Genomic DNA, 20,268 nt, shown 5'->3' with positions numbered 1-20,268 from the left:
CTGCGTACCCATCTTAGCGAGTCCCTCTACCTCTGGAAATTCTGGTTCCACGGTTGTGTAAACTCAGGGATAACGGAAGATGGGTAAATTATATAATCCTTTCCCTCCCCTAAGCACACTTTGTGGATTAGTTCTCGTTCTTAAATTCTGCCAGCAAAATGAACAACTTCTGTTGTTAAATTGAAAAAAAAAACCCACCATTTTTCCCTCAGAATTTTTCTTTACTTTAAGCTTCATAGCAGAGAAATAATTACTTGTGAAATAAGAGCTAACAAATATATATGAGAAGCAGCGTGGCTCAGTGGAAAAGAGCCCGGGAGTCAGAGGTCATGGGTTCGAATCCAGGCTCCGCCACATGTCTGCTGTGTGACCTTGGGCAAGTCACTTAACTTCTCTGAGCCTCAGTTACCTCATCTGTAAAATGGGGATTAAGACTGAGAGCCCCACGTGGGACAACTTGATCACCTTGTATCCACTCCCAGCGCTTAGAACAGTGCTCTGCACATAGTAAGCGCTTAACAAGTGCCATTATTATTATTATTAAATATCACTTGCACTGATCAAAAGGGATGGAAAAATGGGGTGATGAAACCGAAAATTAAGCCCAAATCCCAGACCCAGGATAGCAAGAAGGAATAGGTCCTTCTCTATATTTGTTTCCCTTTGGACTTCCTCCTCCACACACTGGTTTAGCCCAGGGAAGTGGGGGTAGAGAATTTCTGAAAGGGTACAGTTCCTCTGCCCCAGGCCTCCTGGATAACATGACAAAGAGAGGTAAGTTTCACATTCGCTGTAGCATCCGGGCTCCATAAATCTTCATTTTTACTTTCTCACTCTTTCACGGTCTGCAACTCCCTCAACTGCAACTCTTCCTCCCTTCAAGGCCCTGCTGAGAGCTCACCTCCTCCAGGAGGCCTTCCCAGACTGAGCCCCTTCCTTCCTCTCCCCCTCGTCCCCCGCTCCATCCCCCCCATCTTACCTCCTTCCCTTCCCCACAGCACCTGTATATATGTATATATGTTTGTACATATTTATTACTCTATTTATTTTACTTGTACATATCTATTCTATTTATTTTATTTTGTTAGTATGTTTGGTTTTGTTCTCTGTCTCCCCCTTTTAGACTGTGAGCCCACTGCTGGGTAGGGACTGTCTCTATATGCTGCCAATTTGTACTTCCCAAGCGCTTAGTACAGTGCTCTGCACATAGTAAGTACTCAATAAATACGATTGATGATGATGATGATGATGATGCAACTGGCATCTTCATTACCGAAACCCTTATAATTGCCAACATTCTTTTAAGGTGGGAGTCTAACAACAACGTCAGCAAAGAGAAACAGCAGGGCCTAGTCGAAAGAGCACAGACCCGTGACTCAGAGGACCTGAGTTCTAATCCCAGCTCTTCCAATTGCTTGTTGTATCACCTTGGGTAAGACACTTCACTTCTCCATGTCTCATCTCCTCAACTGTAAAGTGGCGATTAAATATCAATTCTCCCTCCTACTTAAACTTTGAGTCTCATGTGGATCTGTGTCCAACCTGATTAACTTGAATCTACTCCAGTGCTTAGAACAATGCTTGACACACCGTAAGAACTTAAATAGAAGGATTCATTCATTCAATCGTATTTATTGAGTGCTTACTTTGTGCAGAGCACTGTACTAAGCGCTTGGAAAGTACAAGTTGGCAACATATAGAGACAGTCCCTACCCAACAGTGGGCTTACAGTCTAGAAGGGGATGAGAGTGATGATGATAATGAATCCAGGCAACAGGAGAACAGTTAAGATGTCTCTTTTCATGTGTCCTTTCACTGGCCCAAACTAAAAAATGGGACTTCTAAGCAAGTTGTTTTCCTGGCTGGGGAAGTACAGAGACTGGGGTTTTTAGGTTTTTGAGTCAATCAATTGCAATTATTGAGCACTTACTGGGCCCAGAGCACTGTACCAAGTGCGCTCACGGTCAAAACTATTCCTTCTCTCTCTACATGTGTCAATTCCATATTGTTCCCCCTCTGATCAGGGCACTGTGTGACCGTGAGAATTCATCACCCTGAAAGTACGGTGCTGCTTGTTGCATACAGACTGGCCGGGCAGAGAGGCAGGGTGGCTTAGTAGATAGAGCATGGGCCTGCTAATCGCAGCCCTGCCACATTTTTGCTGTGTGTCCTTGGGCAAGCCACTTCACTTCTCTGGGCCTCAGTTACCTCCTCTGTAAAACAGGGATTAAGAGTGTCAACCCATGTGGGACTGGGTACTGTGTCCAACCTGAATAACTTGTAGCTACCCCAGCACTTAGACCAGTGCTGGGCACCTAGTAAGCTCTTAACAAGTACCGTAATTATGATTATTACTATTAAGGGAGAAGCAGCGTGGCTCAGTGGAAAGAGCACGGGCTTTGGAGTCGGAGGTCACGGGTTCGAATCCCGACTCTGCCACATGTCTGCTGTGTGACCTTGGGCAAGTCACTTAACTTCTCTGAGCCTCAGTTCCCTCATCTGTAAAATGGGGATTATGACTGTGAGCCCCATGTGGGACAACTTGATCACCTTGTATCCCCCCCAGCGCTTAGAACAGTGCTCTGCACATAGTAAGCGCTTAACAAATGCCATCATTATTATTATTATTATTATTATTATTAAGGATCCCCTTGGCCACTTCACAGTTTTAGCCCTCGGATGCTGTAATACCCCAACCCCTGTCTAAAGCTGCCTCAAAATGGCTAGGTGGGGCATACTTCCCCGGCACCTCCCCACCGGAACTCAATCAATCAATCAATCAATCAATCGTATTTATTGAGCGCTTACTATGTGCAGAGCACTGTACTAAGCGCTTGGGAAGTACAAATTGGCAACACATAGAGACAGTCCCTACCCAACAGTGGGCTCACAGTGGGCTCAATCTCTTCCACTCTTGCAGAGGAATTTCCTCCCCACCCTGTAGCTCCGGCCTGCTGCCACGGATTGGAACTAAAAGCACGCAGGATCAGCAGACCGGAGTTCAGCTCTGGCAGTTAGGAAGGGGAGAAAAATCAAGGGCAGAGGATCACCCCCCTCCCCTAATCTCTCCTCTCTTTCTCCTTCCCCCGAAACCTTTAGCTGAACGGAAGCCCACCGGGACAGAGCTGCAAAGAGCATCCGCCTCAGGGCCGAACCGTGCTAACAGCCTCATCAATTAGCACTTGCTAATTAGGGATCCTTAATGGGAATGGCAGCACACAAGCATTCGGTCCCCAGGGGACTGAAAGGGTCCCGTAGGAGAGCCAGAGTGAGGCCCTGATGAAGGATGGCTCACAGAGATGGGAACTGGGTACACCCTGTCTTGGAGAGCTCTTTCCTGGCTGAGGCTGTCAAAAGAGGTGGGTCTGCAATCAGACGACTACTGGGATCTGGCCTTAAAGTTGAGCCCCCAGCACAGATCGATAAATTATATATCATTGATTTATATGAATATCGAATTAAATATTAAATATACTATTGAATCAATATTAATTTATATTAAGGTCTGCTCTCCCTCTAGATTGTAAACTCACTGTGGGCAGGGAGTGGGTCTGTCAACTCTGCAGCACTGTACTCTTCCAACAGTGCTCGGCACACAGTAATTGCGTAATAAGTATCACTGATGATGACCAGAGATAAAATTCTGGTGATGACACACTGCCCCCTGAATAATAATAATGACGGTATTTCTTAAGCGCTTACTATGTGCCAGGCACTGTACTAGGTGCTGGGGTGGGTACAAGCAAATCGGGTTGGGCACAGTCCCGGTCACACATGCAGCTCCCAGTCTCGATCCCCATTTTACAGATGAGATAATTGAGGCAGAGACAAGTGAAAGCGACTTGCCCAAGGCCACACAGCAGACAAGTGGCAGAGCCAGGATTAGAATAATAATAATAATAATAATGGCATTTGTTAAGCGCTTACTATGTGCAAAGCACTGTTCTAAGCGCTGGTGGGATACAATGGGATCAAGTTGTCCCACGTGGGGCTCACAGTCTTAATCCTCATTTTACAGATGAGGTAACTGAGGCTCAGAGAAGTTAAGTGACTCGCCCAAGGTCACACAGCAGACATGGGGGGGAGTCGGCATTCGAACCCATGACCTCTGACTCCAAAGCCCGTGCTCTTTCCACTGAGCCACGCTGCTTCTCCACGACGTTCTCACCTCAACCATCTGTGTCTGAGCAATGTTCACCCTGATGCCAAAAAATGAGAAATCATGCATTACTGTGCATTTGTGGACATAATGTATAAGACATTCTCTCTCAAAGGCAGTCACATTCATGGAAGTAGTCTGGCCACCGGCAGGGTCAGCTTCAAACTAAATGTCAATGCTGGTAATTAGGCCCCTAACTTAACAATTGTGGTATTTGTTAAGCACTTACTAGGTGTCAGGCACAATACTAAGCACTGGGGTGGATGCAAGCAAATCAGGTTGGACACAGTCCCTGTCCTATATGGAGCTCATTGTCTCATTCCCATTTTCAGATGATGTAACTGAGGCCCAGATAAGTTAAATGACTTGCCCGAGGTCACACAGTAGAAAAGTGGTGAAGCCAGGATTAGAACCCACAACCTTCTGACCCCAGGCCTGTGCTCTATCCACTATTGCATGGACACTCTCTGTACTCTGCTTCTCCTGATTAACTTGCTAGTCACCTTCTCAAGCTCTACTTCCTTAGCTACTATCACTGGAGTAAAGGGAGTTACAGCATGCTTTAACTATCATTTTAGTTATTTTGGCAGTAAATCCAAAGCAACACTCTGGAGTTAAAAAAAAGGGCTCAAGAAAGGAGAATACCAATTTCAATTAACTGCACCTAGTTATATTTTAGGAGAAAGGACAAGGATGCAGCCATAAACCGGGCCAGATGTTAACAAAAACAAAAAAGGGAAATAGCCCTTCTTCGAGCTTCCACAGGTGAGCCAAAATATGTGGTCACCAGCGATGCTGTTGTCAGTCACATTTTTGAAATCATAGTCATGTTCACGTATCTTACAATTATTAGACGTGTGTCAAAAAGAAAGAAAATTAGTCTGAGTTAATTTGAGGCAATCAATCAATTTAAGGAGCCCAAAACCTTCGATTAAAATTCTGTTTAGCACAAATGGTAAACCTTGATTGAGCGCATTCCTAAATGACCTAGTTGAGTTTTTCTGAGATCACATTTTCTGCATCCCAACTCCACCTCTAAACCCAAAGATGTTTTTGACTGCTGATGGGGCCCCTTCACTTCTCCCCTACTAATTTCTTTCAGTTTTTTATATCACTCTCTATACTTCCCCAATTCCTACGATACTCATTATCATACTTGCAAAAGTGTTTTTTCTATAGTTTCAAGTAAATTCAGTGGAATACTAATCTGACCCACGGTCATGTTAGTGATCTACAACGGTAAAAAAACAGAGCTCACTATTAACATGAATCACTTGAAGTCATTTAAAAAATTTTAAAATCTACTCACCATTTCCAAACTTCTTAAATATAGCCGGTAATTCGTAATGTATAGCTTTCCCTTAATGGGACCATTGAAAGGACATATATAAATAACTTCTTTGTCTAGTAAAAAAAACAAAAATAATGAACATATATACCTCAGCCCCATTAAGAAGCATTGCTTTAACAAATAAGTCTGAGGGGAAAAAACTCACAAGTGCTATCAGAACATTAAAGTTTTAAAACACATGTGCTCTTTTTTAGTCTCATCATTGAATGAACAAAAATAATGAGCCAATCTGCCAAAGATTCTCTAGTCCAGTTTCAGCCCCATAAGATTCTCACGAAAGATTTGGTAAAATAAATGGAAAATTACTCATTTACATATCAACTTTTTAACAGCCTCTTGAAATCATTTATTGCTATTAATTTCTCACCACTCTGAATCAGCCCCTTTTCTTTCAAGTAGTCAATGGTATTTATTTAGCACCTACTCATTGCAAAGCTCTGAATTGTGTATTCTATAACAATAGTTTAGATTTTAATCCTAAAGCAGTGTAGAATTAGTAGTAATGATATTTATTGGAAGCCCACTGAGTGCAATGCCCTGTAGTAGAAGAAGCAGCGTGGCTCAGTGGAAAGAGCCCGGGCTTGGGAGTCAGAGGTCATGGGTTCTAATCCCGCTCCGCCACTTGTCAGCTGTGTGACTTTGGGCACGTTACTTAACTTTTCTGTGCCTCAGTTTCCTCATCTGTAAAATAGGGATTAAGATTGTGAGCCCCAAGTGGGACAACCTGATCACCTTGTATCCCCCCACCCCAGTGCTCAGAACAGTGATTTGCACATAGTAAACTCTTAACAAATACCATCGTTATTATTATTATTAGTAGTAAATGCTTGGGAAAGTACATGAGGAACACAAACACTCCCTGCTCATAAAAAGCTACCACTCTAATGGGGAAGATGGACATAAAAAATACTTACAAGTAGTGGAGTCAAAATAATTAAATGTTTAAGTGATCACACACGATGCGCACTCTATAAATGCAGTATTTGATCACAATGCTATTTTGCCTGCCTAAATTATGAAGCCTATTAACTTGCCTCAAAGTTTTCATAAGAGCTAGATACACTGTTTCTTAAACTTCTAAATTCCGATTTTGCCTAAAATACTGGGCAGTTTTGGGTTTTGGTTTTTTTATTTTTAGAAAAAAACTGTTCAGAAGTTGAGGTGAGTTACTTAAGAGGTAGTTATGTGTGTGGTCACGTGTGAAAGACATCAAATTTTAATGCTCCTAATCATCATCAGCTGAACCTACTATCCTTTAAATGATTTTTGAAGCATTCGAATCTCCATTTCAACTCTTGACTTGTACTGAGATCTAAAAGATAAAAAGAGCAGCACCTATGTAAAGCGACTGCTAATGGTAATTTGTACCAACCTTGAAGCCTCATGCAGACACACTATGCGATGAGAGTTGCTCCCAGGAGACAGAGGTAAAAGGTGCAATAAAGGTTTCTCTAAGCCCAAATAACCGTCTTGTTTACCAAGACCCAGAGTAGCCGTGCCAAAGGTGGGAATGCAGCATAAACCTCAGTGGGAACTCATTAAAATCCAGATTTTGCATTAAGTGAAAGCTCCTGAAAGGCCCTCAAAACCTGCTACATTGCTGCTGTTTTATGGAGCTCTTTCCCTTTCAATCTATCAGTAGGACCGCATCCCTACCCTGTGCATACCTCTACACTAAGTGCTTGGAAGCATAGAAAAGTTAGATAAAACAAATCCTGTTAGACTGTTGTCTATTAGCCAGTCTATGCGACAATTGAATGCTTTCAAAATCTCCAATCAGAGGTCCTGTTGAAAGCTGGCAAGCGAATTACAGAGAAGGTAAAACTACATTTCCTAGTAATAATAACAATTGGGGTATTTGTAAAGTGCTCATTATGGCCAGGCACTGTACTAAGCACTGGAGTGGATACAAGCCAATCAGGTTGGACACAGTCCCTGCCCCACATGGGGCTTACAGTCTTAGTCCCCATTTTACAGATTAGGTAACAGGCACAGAAGTTCAGTGACTTGCCCAAGGTCAAACAGCAGACAAGTGGCAAAGCTGGGATTAGAACTCAGGTCTTTCTGAATTCCAGACCCATGCTCTATATCCACTAGGCCACCTTTGCAACAATAAGGTGCTGCCCTGGATGGAGTCACGTCCCAAAGGAGAAGTCAAAAATCTCCCTCTTCTTTACTGGCTCTGATGGTTGTTTTCCTCTAGCTCTTAGACCCAGATTCCACATGGTAAAAGGGCATTTTATCACCTAATTGTGCTAACGCGAAGGTGATTCAAATAAGCTGGGACTGGTGACGGGGTCTATTTTGGGGCTTTCTGGTTTAAATCTTTGTACGTGATTTAAGATCGCCACTTGAATGTTCATTTTGCATTCTTTCCTGTTGCTTCTCCAAAAAAAAAAAACATTATTTTTAATAGACACAATTAATCAGAGTTTTACAACTCTTCAAAGGACTCAAGCAGAATTCCCCAGCTGGATAAGTAAGCCTCCCGGACTCCTAATGCAACAATCACAAATTGTTAGAAGCCAGGAACAAAAGGCTTACCTAGGCCTGAGCCTGGCTCTTAGACTTGGCTCAGTTAGTATAAAGGTATGCCAAGCTTAAGCCAAAATGGGACAGCTCACACACACTTTTTTTTTTTTTAAATTTCACTTGCCCCTCCATCATCCCCCATTTCAGGCAAAAATGGCAGGCTGGAGGCTCTGCAATCAGTTTTTTTTAATGGTATTTGTTAAGCATTTACTATATGCCAGGTGCTGCTCTAAGCGCTGAGGTAGATACAAGGTAATAATGTTGGGCACAGTCCATGCCCCACATGGGAATCACAGTCTTAATTTCCATTTTACAGATAACTGAGGCACGGATGAGTTAAGTGACTTGCCCAAGGTCACACAGTAGACAAACAGTGAATATGAGATTAGAACCCAGGTCTTTTTTTTATGATGGCATTTGTTCAGCGCTTACTATGTGCAAAGCACTGTTCTAAGCACTGGAGGGGATACAAGATGATCGGGTTGTCCCACGTGGGGCTCACAGTCAATCCCCATTTTACAGATGAGGTAACTGAGGCTCAGAGAAGTTAAGTGACTTGCCCAAGGTCACACAGCAGACATGTGGTGAGCCCCTTCCTTCCTCTCCCCCTCGTCCCCCCCTCCATCCCCCCCATCTTACCTCCTTCCCTTCCCCACAGCACCTGTATATATGTATATATGTTTGTACATATTTATTACTCTATTCATTCTACTTGTACCTATCTATTCTATTTATTTTATTTTGTTAGCACGTTTGGTTTTGTTCTCTGTCTCCCCCTTTTAGACTGTGAGCCCACTGTTGGGTAGGGGCCGTCTCTATATGTTGCCAATTTGTACTTCCCAAGCGCTTAGTACAGTGCTCTGCACATAGTAAGCGCTCAATAAATACGATTGATGATGTGGTGGAGCCGGGATTCGAACCCATGACCTCTGACTCCAAAGCCCGTGCTCTATCCAATAGGCCACCATTCTGCAGCAGCTATGACTGTGACAACGCCACGCGGTGTCATACTTGAAAACACCTTTCCATCCGGAATTCAGGCAAAAGCCTAGTCACATGTTGGGTAGCGGAGAGGTTCAAACATAGTTTAGGGCAAGATGGACAACCCCCAGGCTTCAGAATTTCTGACTGTACATGGCTCTACTAAGCGCTTCTAAGTACAGCACCTTGGCACAGACTGCGAGGCCACTGCAAGAGCCTTTTAGAAACTCACAGTTCTTACTGCCATTGCTTAAGTTCATAAAGTCGGCTGGTTCATTGTTTCTATAGGTAGCAACTCTTAAAAGTACTGTTTGTCACCCATAATTGTGATATTCTCTCCGCTGCTGTGAATCTGGACATCAACTATTAGTTTGGGGTACAGATACCCCTGTCTTCCAGCATCTTTAGAAGTACACATCTCTTCCCTGACCCTTACACTTTCAAGGAAGGCACCGGTCTCTTCTCTGGCCTTGGAGGCAAAAAAGCTCACGGACTAATTATTATTACCATTACGGTTAAGCGCTTGCTATTTTCCAGATGCCGTCCTAAGCGCTGGGGTGGCTACAAGCAAAGCGGGTTGGACACAGTTCCTGTCCCATGTGAGGCTCACAGTCTCAATCCCCATTTTACAGATGAGGTCACTGGCACAGAGAAGTGATCAATCAATCAATCAGTCAATCGTATTTATTGAGTGCTTGGGAAGTACAAGCTGGCAACATATAGAGACAGTCCCTACCCAACAGTGGGCTCACAGTCTAGAAGGGGGAGACAGAGAACAAAACCAAACATACTAACAAAATAAAATAAATAGAATAGATAGGTACAAGTAAAATAAATAAATAAAAAGAGTAATAAATATGTACAGAAGGTGAGCCAGTGGAAAGGAGCCCTGAATACATTCAATAATTCATCTTTCCTCAGCCCAGTACAAAAATGGTTTCAAATCCTTGGACGACTCCTTTTGAACCAAAGCTTAATACTGCCTTCCTTTTTCAGCCAATTTGAGGTCTACGTATCCCGAGTTGGCAACGTCACTCAAGGTCACACAGCAGACTAGTGGCAGAGCCGGGATTAGAACCCACGCCTCTGACTCCCAAGCTCATGACTGGCCTCTGGGCCATGCTGAACTTCTTGTCTCCAGGTCCTGATCAGTGTCACCCCCCAAAGAGATGACCTGGGCCGTCATACATAGTTAGAATTCTACAAAATCTGTCTTAATGCTCTAAAATAATCCTAAAGGCTACAAACATGAGAAGGGAGAGCTTGGGGAGCCAATGGGGATAGATGCCGGTTCCCACCTGTTGAGGATTAGCTGAGAATTCCTAACCCAAAATATTCCGTCAGCCATCCCGCCTCTATCACTTGTCAGCTGTGTGACCCTGGGCAAGTCAACTTCTCTGGGCCTCAGTTACCTCATCTGTAAAATGGGGATTAAGATGTGGGACAACCTGATCACCTTGTACCTATCCCAGGGCTTAAACCAGTGCATGGCACATAGTAAGTGCTTAACAAATGCCATCATTATTATTATTACTATTCTTGACCATAGGGACACGTGCTTTCCATATTCCCCTTTCCTCCGCTCTTCTCTCAGCTCCGTTGGGCTGTTCTGTTTGTCCACTCCCTTCCAACATTTCCTAATCGCAGTAATGCAGGCTTGTTACGGGCAAGGGACGTGTCTACTAATTCTACAGTATTGTACTCTCCCAAATGCTTAGAACAGTAATCTGCACAAAGTAAGCGCTCAGTAAATATGATTGATTGACTGGTGTTTATTAGGCACAAGGCCGCCAGGAAAAAATTCACAGGTGACAATTAGATGAGGTCCCTGGTCCTCGCAGCGATCGCAATATGAGAACGAGGAGGGGAGAGGCAAGAGACATATATGGAAGAATGAAATAATAAAAACACTAAAACCACCAGAGACAATGATAAGCCCCTTTTAGACTGTGAGCCCACTATTGGGTAGGGACTGTCTCTATATGTTGCCAATTTGTACTTCCCAAGCGCTTAGTACAGTGCTCTGCACACCGTAAGCGCTCAATAAATACGATTGATGATGATGATATAAGCAGGAGGGACAGGGCATTCTGGCTAGAAGAGCAGAGTTCGGGGCTCCTCGCACCGCTAAGATTTCACCATCCTCAGCCTCCCCAACCTTCTGAAAGTGGAGAACGCCTGCTCATCGTCTCTACATTCTCTCCACCGTGAGCAGGAGGGAGTGAGGGAGTCATGGGTTCTAATCCCGGCTTTGCCGCCTGCCTGCTGTGTGACCGCGGGCAGGCCGCTTCACTTCTCTGTGCCTCCGTTACCTCATCTGTAAAATGGGGATTGAGACTGTGAGCCCCGTGTGGGACATTATCTATTCTATCTTGTACATATCTATTCTATTTATTTTATTTTGTTAGGATGTTTGGTTTTGTTCTCTGTCTCCCCCTTTTAGACTGTGAGCCCACTGTTGGGTAGGGACTGTCTCTATATGTTGCCAATTTGTACTTCCCAAGCGCTTAGTACAGTGCTCTGCACATAGTAAGCGCTCAATAAATACGATTGATGATGATGATGATGACAGGGACTGTGTCCAATGTCCAACCCAATTTGCTTGTATGCACGCCAGCACTTAGTTCAGAGCCTGGCATATAATAAGCGCTTAATACTACAAATATTATTATAATTATTGCCTCCGATTTCCCTCCTTTATCACCTCAATTTTCAGCGCCCTGCCGAAAGCACGAGGAGCATACACCGAGGACCATGTCGATATAGCTATGCTGGGTGGCACTTCTTTGAAAAGCAGCGTGGCTTAGCGGAAAGAGCATGGACTTAAGAGTCAGAGGACATTGGTTCTACTCCCAGCTCCTCCATTTGTCTGCTGTGACACCTTGGGCAAGCCACTTAACTTCTCTGTGCCTCAGTTACCTCACCTGTCAAATGGGGATTAAGACTGCGAGCCCCACGTGGGCCAACCTGATTCACTTGTATCTACCCCAGCGCTTACAACAGTACTCGGCACATAGTAAGCGCTTAACAAATACCACAATAATAATAATTATTATTCTCTACTGTAGCGGCAGCAGTTCCTTAGGTACTAGGTAAATGAACACAGTTTAAATGAGCGTGAGAAGAAAGGTGTGTTTTTGTTTGTGTAGGTCCCCCACCCCCTTGGCATATTTACTCCCCTGGCTTCCTGGATTTACTCGATCTCCCCAGGACTAAATCACATTTCACGTCCCTGTCTCCCGCTCCTGTACGTGGTGCTGCTGTGAGGGTGACGGAGTGCACCTGAAGTGATTCATTCATTCATTCATTCAATCGTATTTATTGAGCGCTTACTGTGTGCAGAGCACTGTACTAAGTGCTTGGGAAGTACAAGTTGGCAACACATAGAGACGGTCCCTACCCAACAGCGGGTTCACAGTCTAGAAGGGGTGAGACGGACAACAAAACAAAATATATTAACACAATAAAATAAACAGAATAAATATGTACAAGTAGAATAGAGTAAGAAATATGTACAAACATGTATTCATTCATTCAATTGTATTTATTGAGCGCTTACTGTGTGCAGAGCACTGGACTAAGCGCTTGGGAAGTACAAGTTAGCAACATATAGGGACAGTCCGTTTACCGTGTGCGGAGCACTGGACCAAGCGCTTGGGAAGTACAAGTTGGCATATTCATTCACTCAATAGTTTTATTGAGGGCTTACTGTGTGCGGAGCACTGGACTAAGCGCTTGGGAAGGACAAGTTGGCATATTCATTCATTCACTCATTCAATAGTATTTATTGAGCGCTTACTGTGTACGTAGCGCTGGACTAAACGCTTGGGAAGTACAAGTTGGCATATTCAATCATTCATTCATTCATTCAGTCGCATTTATTGAGCACTTACCGTGTGCAGAGCACCGGACTAAGTGCTTAGGAGAGCACAGGTCGGACGGGTGCCCTGTGATAAACCTGTTCGGGCAGTGGGGCTGGACTGCAATTGGTGGTACGGGACAGGTGGGAAACAGCAGGATGGGGGATGAATGAAAGGAGATACAGGAAGAAGGAAGGAAATAATAATAATAATTGCGGTATTTGTTAGCGCTTACTATGTGTCAGGCACTGGACTGAGCGCTGGGATGGACACGCGCAAATCGGGTCGGGCACTGGACCCAGTCCCTGTCTTACCTGGGGCTCACAGTTTATATCCCCATTGTACGGATGAGGTAAATGAGGCACAGAAGAGTGAAGTGACTTGACTAAGGTCACACGGCAGACAAGTGGCGGAGCTGGGGCTAAAACTCCCATCCTTTTGACACCCAGGCTCACGCTCTACCCACTAAGCCCCGCGGCTTCTCTTATTAGTTGCTTAGATTGGGAGGGTGCTATTACGATCATGGGGCCCGGCCTTAAAAGATTTTGGGTTAATCTCCTCAGTTTGGGTACCCCCAGAATGATTCCATAAAGCTCACCTTTCGATATCTCAAAAACAAGCAATGGCTAAGTAATAAAAGCCACTAGCCCTGGCCAAATAAGCCCCATCAATTTATACAAATCACAACTTTATAGTGCTATTACCTGTAATTCGAGTTTCCCCTGGTAGTCGGGGAATTTCTTCACCGAGTTCCCGATTAATTCCATCTCTTGAGGCCTGAAAACACAATGTCAGAAATTCATTTTATTAGTTTCCCCAGCTTCTTAAAATCCTAATATGATAACTAGAAATATACCTTTTAGGAGTCACTGGATCAAATTCAAAAAATAAAAAAAAAATAATATCATTACTATTTATTTTATGAGTTAAATTACAAGACTGGATTCAAAATATTTTTTGGAATGCCTTTCACCAATTATTTTTGGACTACAGCTCCCAATTTTCTCTCACACACCACTCAAGATCAGTGTCAAAATTTTTTAGCTCAGCCAAAATAAACTCTCTATTCATTCCACTATTTAAAATAGAAAAGGAAAATAAAGGAAAAAACAGGTGAATATATTTAAAAGGGTTTTTTATTAACCGTAAAGATTTTAATTGAGAGCATATGTGCATACATATTTTAGCAACTAAAAAATACTTCCCTGCAATGTTGTCCTGAGACATTTTTAAGGGCAAATGGATGTACGTTAAACCAAGAATTATTCCATTAAGAAAGCAGGGTGGCCTTGAGGAAAGAGCAGGGGACTGGGAGCCTGAGGACCTGAGTTCTAATCTCAGCTCCACCACTTGCCTGCTGTGTGACTTTCTGCAAGTCACTTTACTTTCTGTGCCTCACTTACCTCATCTGTAAAATGGGGATTAAGACGATGATCCCCATTTGGTACATGGACAGTGTTTAACCTATCTTGCATTTACCCCAGCACTGAGTTCAGTGCCTGGCACATCGTAAGCTCTTAAAAAATACCGTTCAAAAAGAAAAATCTAGAGAGCTCATCTAATGCTCTGTTAACTGGTTAAGACTCATTTTAGGAGTGCTTTAATGAAATGACTCTAAAAAAGTTACTGTTTTCAAATTGCAGCAAAAATATTCAGCTTTTCAATATTAAATCTCAGTCTTTACAATAATATATTTCTCAGGACAGGCAACTGGACTGGGAAATTCTGATTTACCTAATGATAAGCATTCTCCTAAGTGAGAAGCAGAGATTAGATTAGAGAAGCAGCGTGGCTCAGTGGAAAGAGCCCGGGCTTTGGAGTCAGAGGTCATGGGTTCAAATCCCGGCACCGCCAACTGTCAGCTGTGTGACTTTGGGCAAGTCACTTAACTTCTCTGGGCCTCAGTTCCCTCATCTGTAAAATGGGGATGAAGACTGTGACCCCCACCGTGGGACAACCTGATCACCTTGTTGTAACCCCCCAGCGCTCAGAACAGTGCTTTGCACATAGTAGGCGCTTAATAAATGTTATCATCATCATTATTATTATTATTATGTGTTAACTGATACAAATAATGTGACAGTAGACAAAATGTGCCTATCGTGAGGTGAATCTTTGAAAACATAGCCAAAATTGGGCTATTTTTTTACCTTCAAATTGTTATTTGGCTGTAGATGAGGTTGGCCGATATGCACTTCCCATTTTCTCTCCTTTCAGCCAATGTCATTAATGTGTAAATACAGCATAGTGAATAAAACTCATTAGTCTCATTAGACTCATTAAACTCATTAAAGCTCTCTTCCTCCCTTCAAGGCCCTGCTGAGAGCTCACCTCCTCCAGGAGGCCTTCCCAGACTGAGCCCCTTCCTTCCCCTCCCCCTCGTCCCCCTCTTCATCCCCCCATCTTACCTCCTTCCCTTCCCCACAGCACCTGTATATATGTATATATGGTTGCACATATTTATTACTCTATTTATTTATTTATTTATTTTACTTGTACATTTCTATCCTATTTATTTTATTTTGTTGGTATGTTTGGTTCTGTTCTCTGTCTCCCCCTTTTAGACTGTGAGCCCACTGTTGGGTAGGGACTGTCTCTATGTGTTGCCAATTTGTACTTCCCAAGCACTTAGTACAGTGCTCTGCACATAGTAAGTGCTCAATAAATACGATTGATTGATTAAAACTCTTGTTTTAACGGTTAGGAACGAGAGACCTCTGTCCAAGTGTCCTGTGTCTTTCACACTTTATTTACATTATTGTCTGTCTCCCCCTCTCCCCACCAGACTATTAGCTCACTGTGGACAGGGAATGTGTCCATTTAATTGTTGTACTCTCCCAAGCACTTATTACAGTGCTCCGTACATAAATAAGGTACAATTCAGGGAAGTAACACGTCCTAGTGGAAAGAGCAGGGGCCAGGAATTAGTGTTCTAATCCGTACTATGCTACTTATCTGCTGGGTGACTTTCAGCAAGTCACTTAACTTCTCTGTGTCTTAGTTTCCTCATCTGTAAAATGGGGATTGAATACCTGCTCTCCTCCTTAACTGTGAGCCCAGAGAGGCAGGGATGGTCTGACCTGATTATCTTGCATCCCAGCACTTAGTATAGAGCTTGGCACTGAATAAGCCCTTAATAAAGATAATCCTTATTATTATTACAGCAAGGAGTGTTGGAAACATTTAGACTTTTTAAAAGAAATAGATAATTATAATTTGTCAGCAGTCGGCATTACAAATTTAACTTGGTGCACAGTACACACTTCTTCCCATCAGACATGTTTTCCTCAGGGAAAATGTAGATCACTGGCAGTCTTGACTCAATCTTTGGAGAAATTAACAGATGTTACAACTTTAAATATTTCCTCTAATAATTCCACAACAAATACATTGGGAAGCATGACTAGTTCATGTACATTTTTTATACACAAACATTTGTTCCTCTCCAAAATAAAAACACTTACTTGGTTGCCAGAGATAATCTCCATGAAACTCTCATTATATTTTAAACAGTGTAGTCCGTGTGAATAGAAAGTTCATGATTTTATAACTCAGTTAACACTGTTTGAAAAATTTGGTTCAGTCTAATAAAAATTTAAGAGACCAGTCATTCTAACAATGGCCCAAATTAAAAAAAAAAAAACACGTTGGACTCACCCTTTTAATTGAGTCGTTCTCCAGGGAGTTGGAAATATATTTAGGCGTAGAAGCTGAGGCCATGATGGACACACTAATAAGAAAGAAAAAACATTTAAATATCAGCTGGTCTAACACACTAATTACAAGTGAAACATACTGTAGCATAGAAACTTTTTCAAAACTTCAAGATAAGGTTACACTTCCTTTTCTTTTTCCAATAACAAAAGGAATATGTGGCTAAAATCTATTCTTAATGTACTTTTTTTGTAAAATTAAATGTATCTTTAGACCTACCGGGAATTGTGTGGTAAGGTTTCAGTCAGTCAGTCGTACTTGTTGAGAGCTTACTGTGTGCAGACCACTCTACTAAGCAGTTGGGAGATTACACTATAACAACACAACAGACACATTCCCTGCCCACAACAAGCTTACAGTCTTGAGGGGGAGACCGACAATAATATAAATAAATAAAATTACAGATATATACATACGTGCTGGGGGGCTGGGAGAGGAGAGATGTATAAAGGTAGCAAGTCAAACGGAGGGAGGCAGGCAATGAAGGAAGACAAAACAGTTAATTATAAATTGTCTGATCTGAATCCAGTGTTTGGAAATAAGGAGATCACAGGGCTTGAGCCCGAGGGCTGGGAAGCCTGGGAAGAGAGAGGACTGGGAAGGTCCTGTACGATACCTATGCTCCCAAATGTCTAGAACAGTGCTCAGCATACAGAAGAGGCTCAACAAAATTAAATGATAACGATGTTACTTGTCTCTCTGCACTATGGATATGTATACATCTGTATGGGCCTGCACGAGGATGCTGGAGGGTTTTGTGCATGTGTGATAGGTGTCTGGGGTTGTGAGTGTACGACTTAGGGTACTCAACACCAAAATATATTTGGGGTAGGTAAGAAGTACATAGACCATTCATTAAGCAATGTTTCACTACGCATTCTTGTTTCTTTTAGACTGTGAGCCCACTGTTGGGTAGGGACTGTCTCTATGTGTTGCCAATTTGTACTTCCCAAGCGCTTAGTACAGTGCTCTGCACATAGTAAGCGCTCAATAAATACGATTGATTGATTCTGATATATAGGCTTCCCTCTCTGATTTCTGGGATTAGAACTCTGAAAGTCCCAGGGTTTGACAAAATCACGGTTGGAAGGACTAAGAGCTCTCCCTTCTGCGTCATCTTTGCACTTGGATCTGCGACCTCCGCCTGCCGTTGGGTAGGGACCGTCTCTATATGTTGCCGACTTGTACTTCCCAAGCGCTTAGTGCAGTGCTCTGCACGCAGTAAGCGCTCACTAAGTACGAGTGAAGGAATGAATGTTCTAAGCGCTGAGGTAGACACAGGGTAATCAGGTTGTCCCATGTGGGGCTCACAGTCTTGATCCCCATTTTACATATAACGTAACTGAGGTACAGAGGATAACTGTGAGCCCGCTGTTGGGTGGGGACCGTCTCTGTATGTTGCTGACTTGTACTTCCCAAGTGCTTAGTAGAGTGCTCTGCACGCAGTAAGCGCTCAATAAATACGATTGAATGAATGAATGAATGTACATATCTTTAAATTATAGATTATACATTTATTTATATTGACATCTGTCTCCCCCTTAGACTTGTAAGCTCGATGTGGGGAGGGTACATGTCTCCCAACTCTGTTGTACTGACCCGCCTACCAAGCAGTTAGTACAGTGCACTGCACAGAGTAAGCGCTCAATAAATACCATGGATTGTCAAAAAATAAGCACTCTAAGCCTTTAGGAGACACAACAGTGATAGATTATACAGGAAAAAGATCTGCCTTCCAAGTCAGCTCCCCCAAAACAGCAATCGGAAGACAAGGAGAGAGATGAAGCGGATGTCAGCTCTCCCTTTTTCCTGCCTCCTCCGGACCCAGGCTCATGCTCTCTGTTCAATCAATCAATCAATCAATCGTATTTATTGAGCGCTTACTATGTGCAGAGCACTGTACTAAGCGCTTGGGAAGTACAAATTGGCAACACATAGAGACAGTCCCTACCCAACAGTGGGCTCACAGTCTAAAAGGGGGAGACAGAGAACAGAACCAAACATACTAACAAAATAAAATAAATAAAATTGATATGTACAAGTAAAATAAATAAATAGAGCAATAAATATGTACAAACATATATACAGGTGCTGTGGGGAAGGGAAGGAGGTAAGATGGGGGATGGAGACGGGGACGAGGGGGAGAGTCCCTTTTCAGATGCTCCCAGGGGCATTCCTTCATCATCATCAATCGTATTGAGCGCTTACTATGTGCAGAGCACTGTACTAAGCGCTTGGGAAGTACAAACTGGCAACACATAGAGACAGTCCCTACCCAACAGTGGGCTCCCAGTCTAAAAGGGGGAGACAGAGAACAGAACCAAACATACCAACAAAATAAAATAAATAGGATAGAAATGTACAAGTAAAATAAATAAATAAATAAGTAAATAGAGTAATAGATATGTACAACCATATATACATATATACAGGTGCTGTGGGGAAGGGAAGGAGGTAAGATGGGGGGATGGAGAGGGGAATGAGGGGGAGAGGAAGGAAGGGGCTCAGTCTGGGAAGGCCTCCTGGAGGAGGTGAGCTCTCAGCAGGGCCTTGAAGGGAACAGTATTATTTCAGCTTCTGGGGCTTCTCCTCTGGATTTCCAGTTGGGGGACTTGGGCAAGGAGGGAGCGCAACCGAATCAGAATGATTAATCCCAAATTGAGGTCCATCTGGGTTTGACTCTTCTACTGTTAGCTGAAAGGGTTGCAATCAATACCTCACTGTCAATCGGGGCAAAAGTAACAGGGTGATTAATGCCACCGGGGTTCAGTCTGGGCCGGGACTGACATCCTAAAAGAAGGGAGAAAATAACGGATCAGAGTCGAAGACGCTACCAAATTTGAGGGAATCGCTAATCGTTGGAAGGCAAGAATAAAATTAAAGGTGATTTTCATAACCTGCAGAAATCATCATCATCATCAATCGTATTTATTGAGCGCTTACTATGTGCACAGCACTGTACTGAGCGCTTGGGAAGTACAAATTGGCAACATATAGAGACAGTCCCTACCAAACAGTGGGCTCACAGTCTAATAGGGGGAGACAGAGAACAAAACCAAACATACTAACAAAATAAAATAAATAGAATAGATATGTACAGGTAAAATAAATAAATAAATAGAGTAATACATATGTACAAACATATATGACCAAATGACCAAAACAGGATGGAGAAGCAGCGTGGCCTAATGGATAGAGCACGAGCCTGGGAGCCAGAAGGTGAAGGGTTCTAATCCTGGCCCCGCCATTTATCTGCTGTGTTACCTTGGGCAAATCACTTAATTTCTCTGTGCCTCTATTACCTCATCTGTAAAATGGAGATTGTAATGTGAGCCCCACGTGAATATAATCCAACTCGACTTTCATGTAACCAGTCCAGCACTTAGTACAATGCCTGGCACATAGTAAGCACTTAAATACCACAATTATTAATTATTATCATTATTAATATTACAAAGCACAAGGTAGTAAAACCTCAGGGGCATAAAACAAATGATACAAATAGGGGTTAGGGGAGAGATTCGTCAGGCACAGAGATTAGGTAAGGCAATAAATGATGCTATGATGTGTTAATATGACTTGCAAGCATTAAGATGAAACCTTTTCACTACACTACCAACTTTAAAATCATCAGAGTATATGACCAGAGCACTGTGAACTATGAGTGTGGA

General features: G+C 42.9%; 1 protein-coding gene across 1 annotated transcript in view; it reads right to left on the bottom strand.

The window, feature by feature from the left end:
- Positions 1–20,268, bottom strand: part of MTM1 (myotubularin 1) — a 78,615-nt gene that overhangs the window by 41,657 nt on the left and 16,690 nt on the right. Inside the window, 3 exon segments of the mRNA XM_038747956.1 lie at positions 5,469–5,563; positions 13,588–13,660; positions 16,541–16,613. Coding sequence (XP_038603884.1) covers positions 5,469–5,563; positions 13,588–13,660; positions 16,541–16,603 — 231 coding nt within the window. The 5' untranslated portion in view covers positions 16,604–16,613.

The sequence above is a fragment of the Tachyglossus aculeatus genome, chromosome 6 (assembly GCF_015852505.1).
Source record: "Tachyglossus aculeatus isolate mTacAcu1 chromosome 6, mTacAcu1.pri, whole genome shotgun sequence".
Classification (NCBI taxonomy): domain Eukaryota; kingdom Metazoa; phylum Chordata; class Mammalia; order Monotremata; family Tachyglossidae; genus Tachyglossus; species Tachyglossus aculeatus.
Note: the sequence above shows the minus strand (reverse complement) of the source record. Positions and strands in the feature narration are given on the sequence as shown.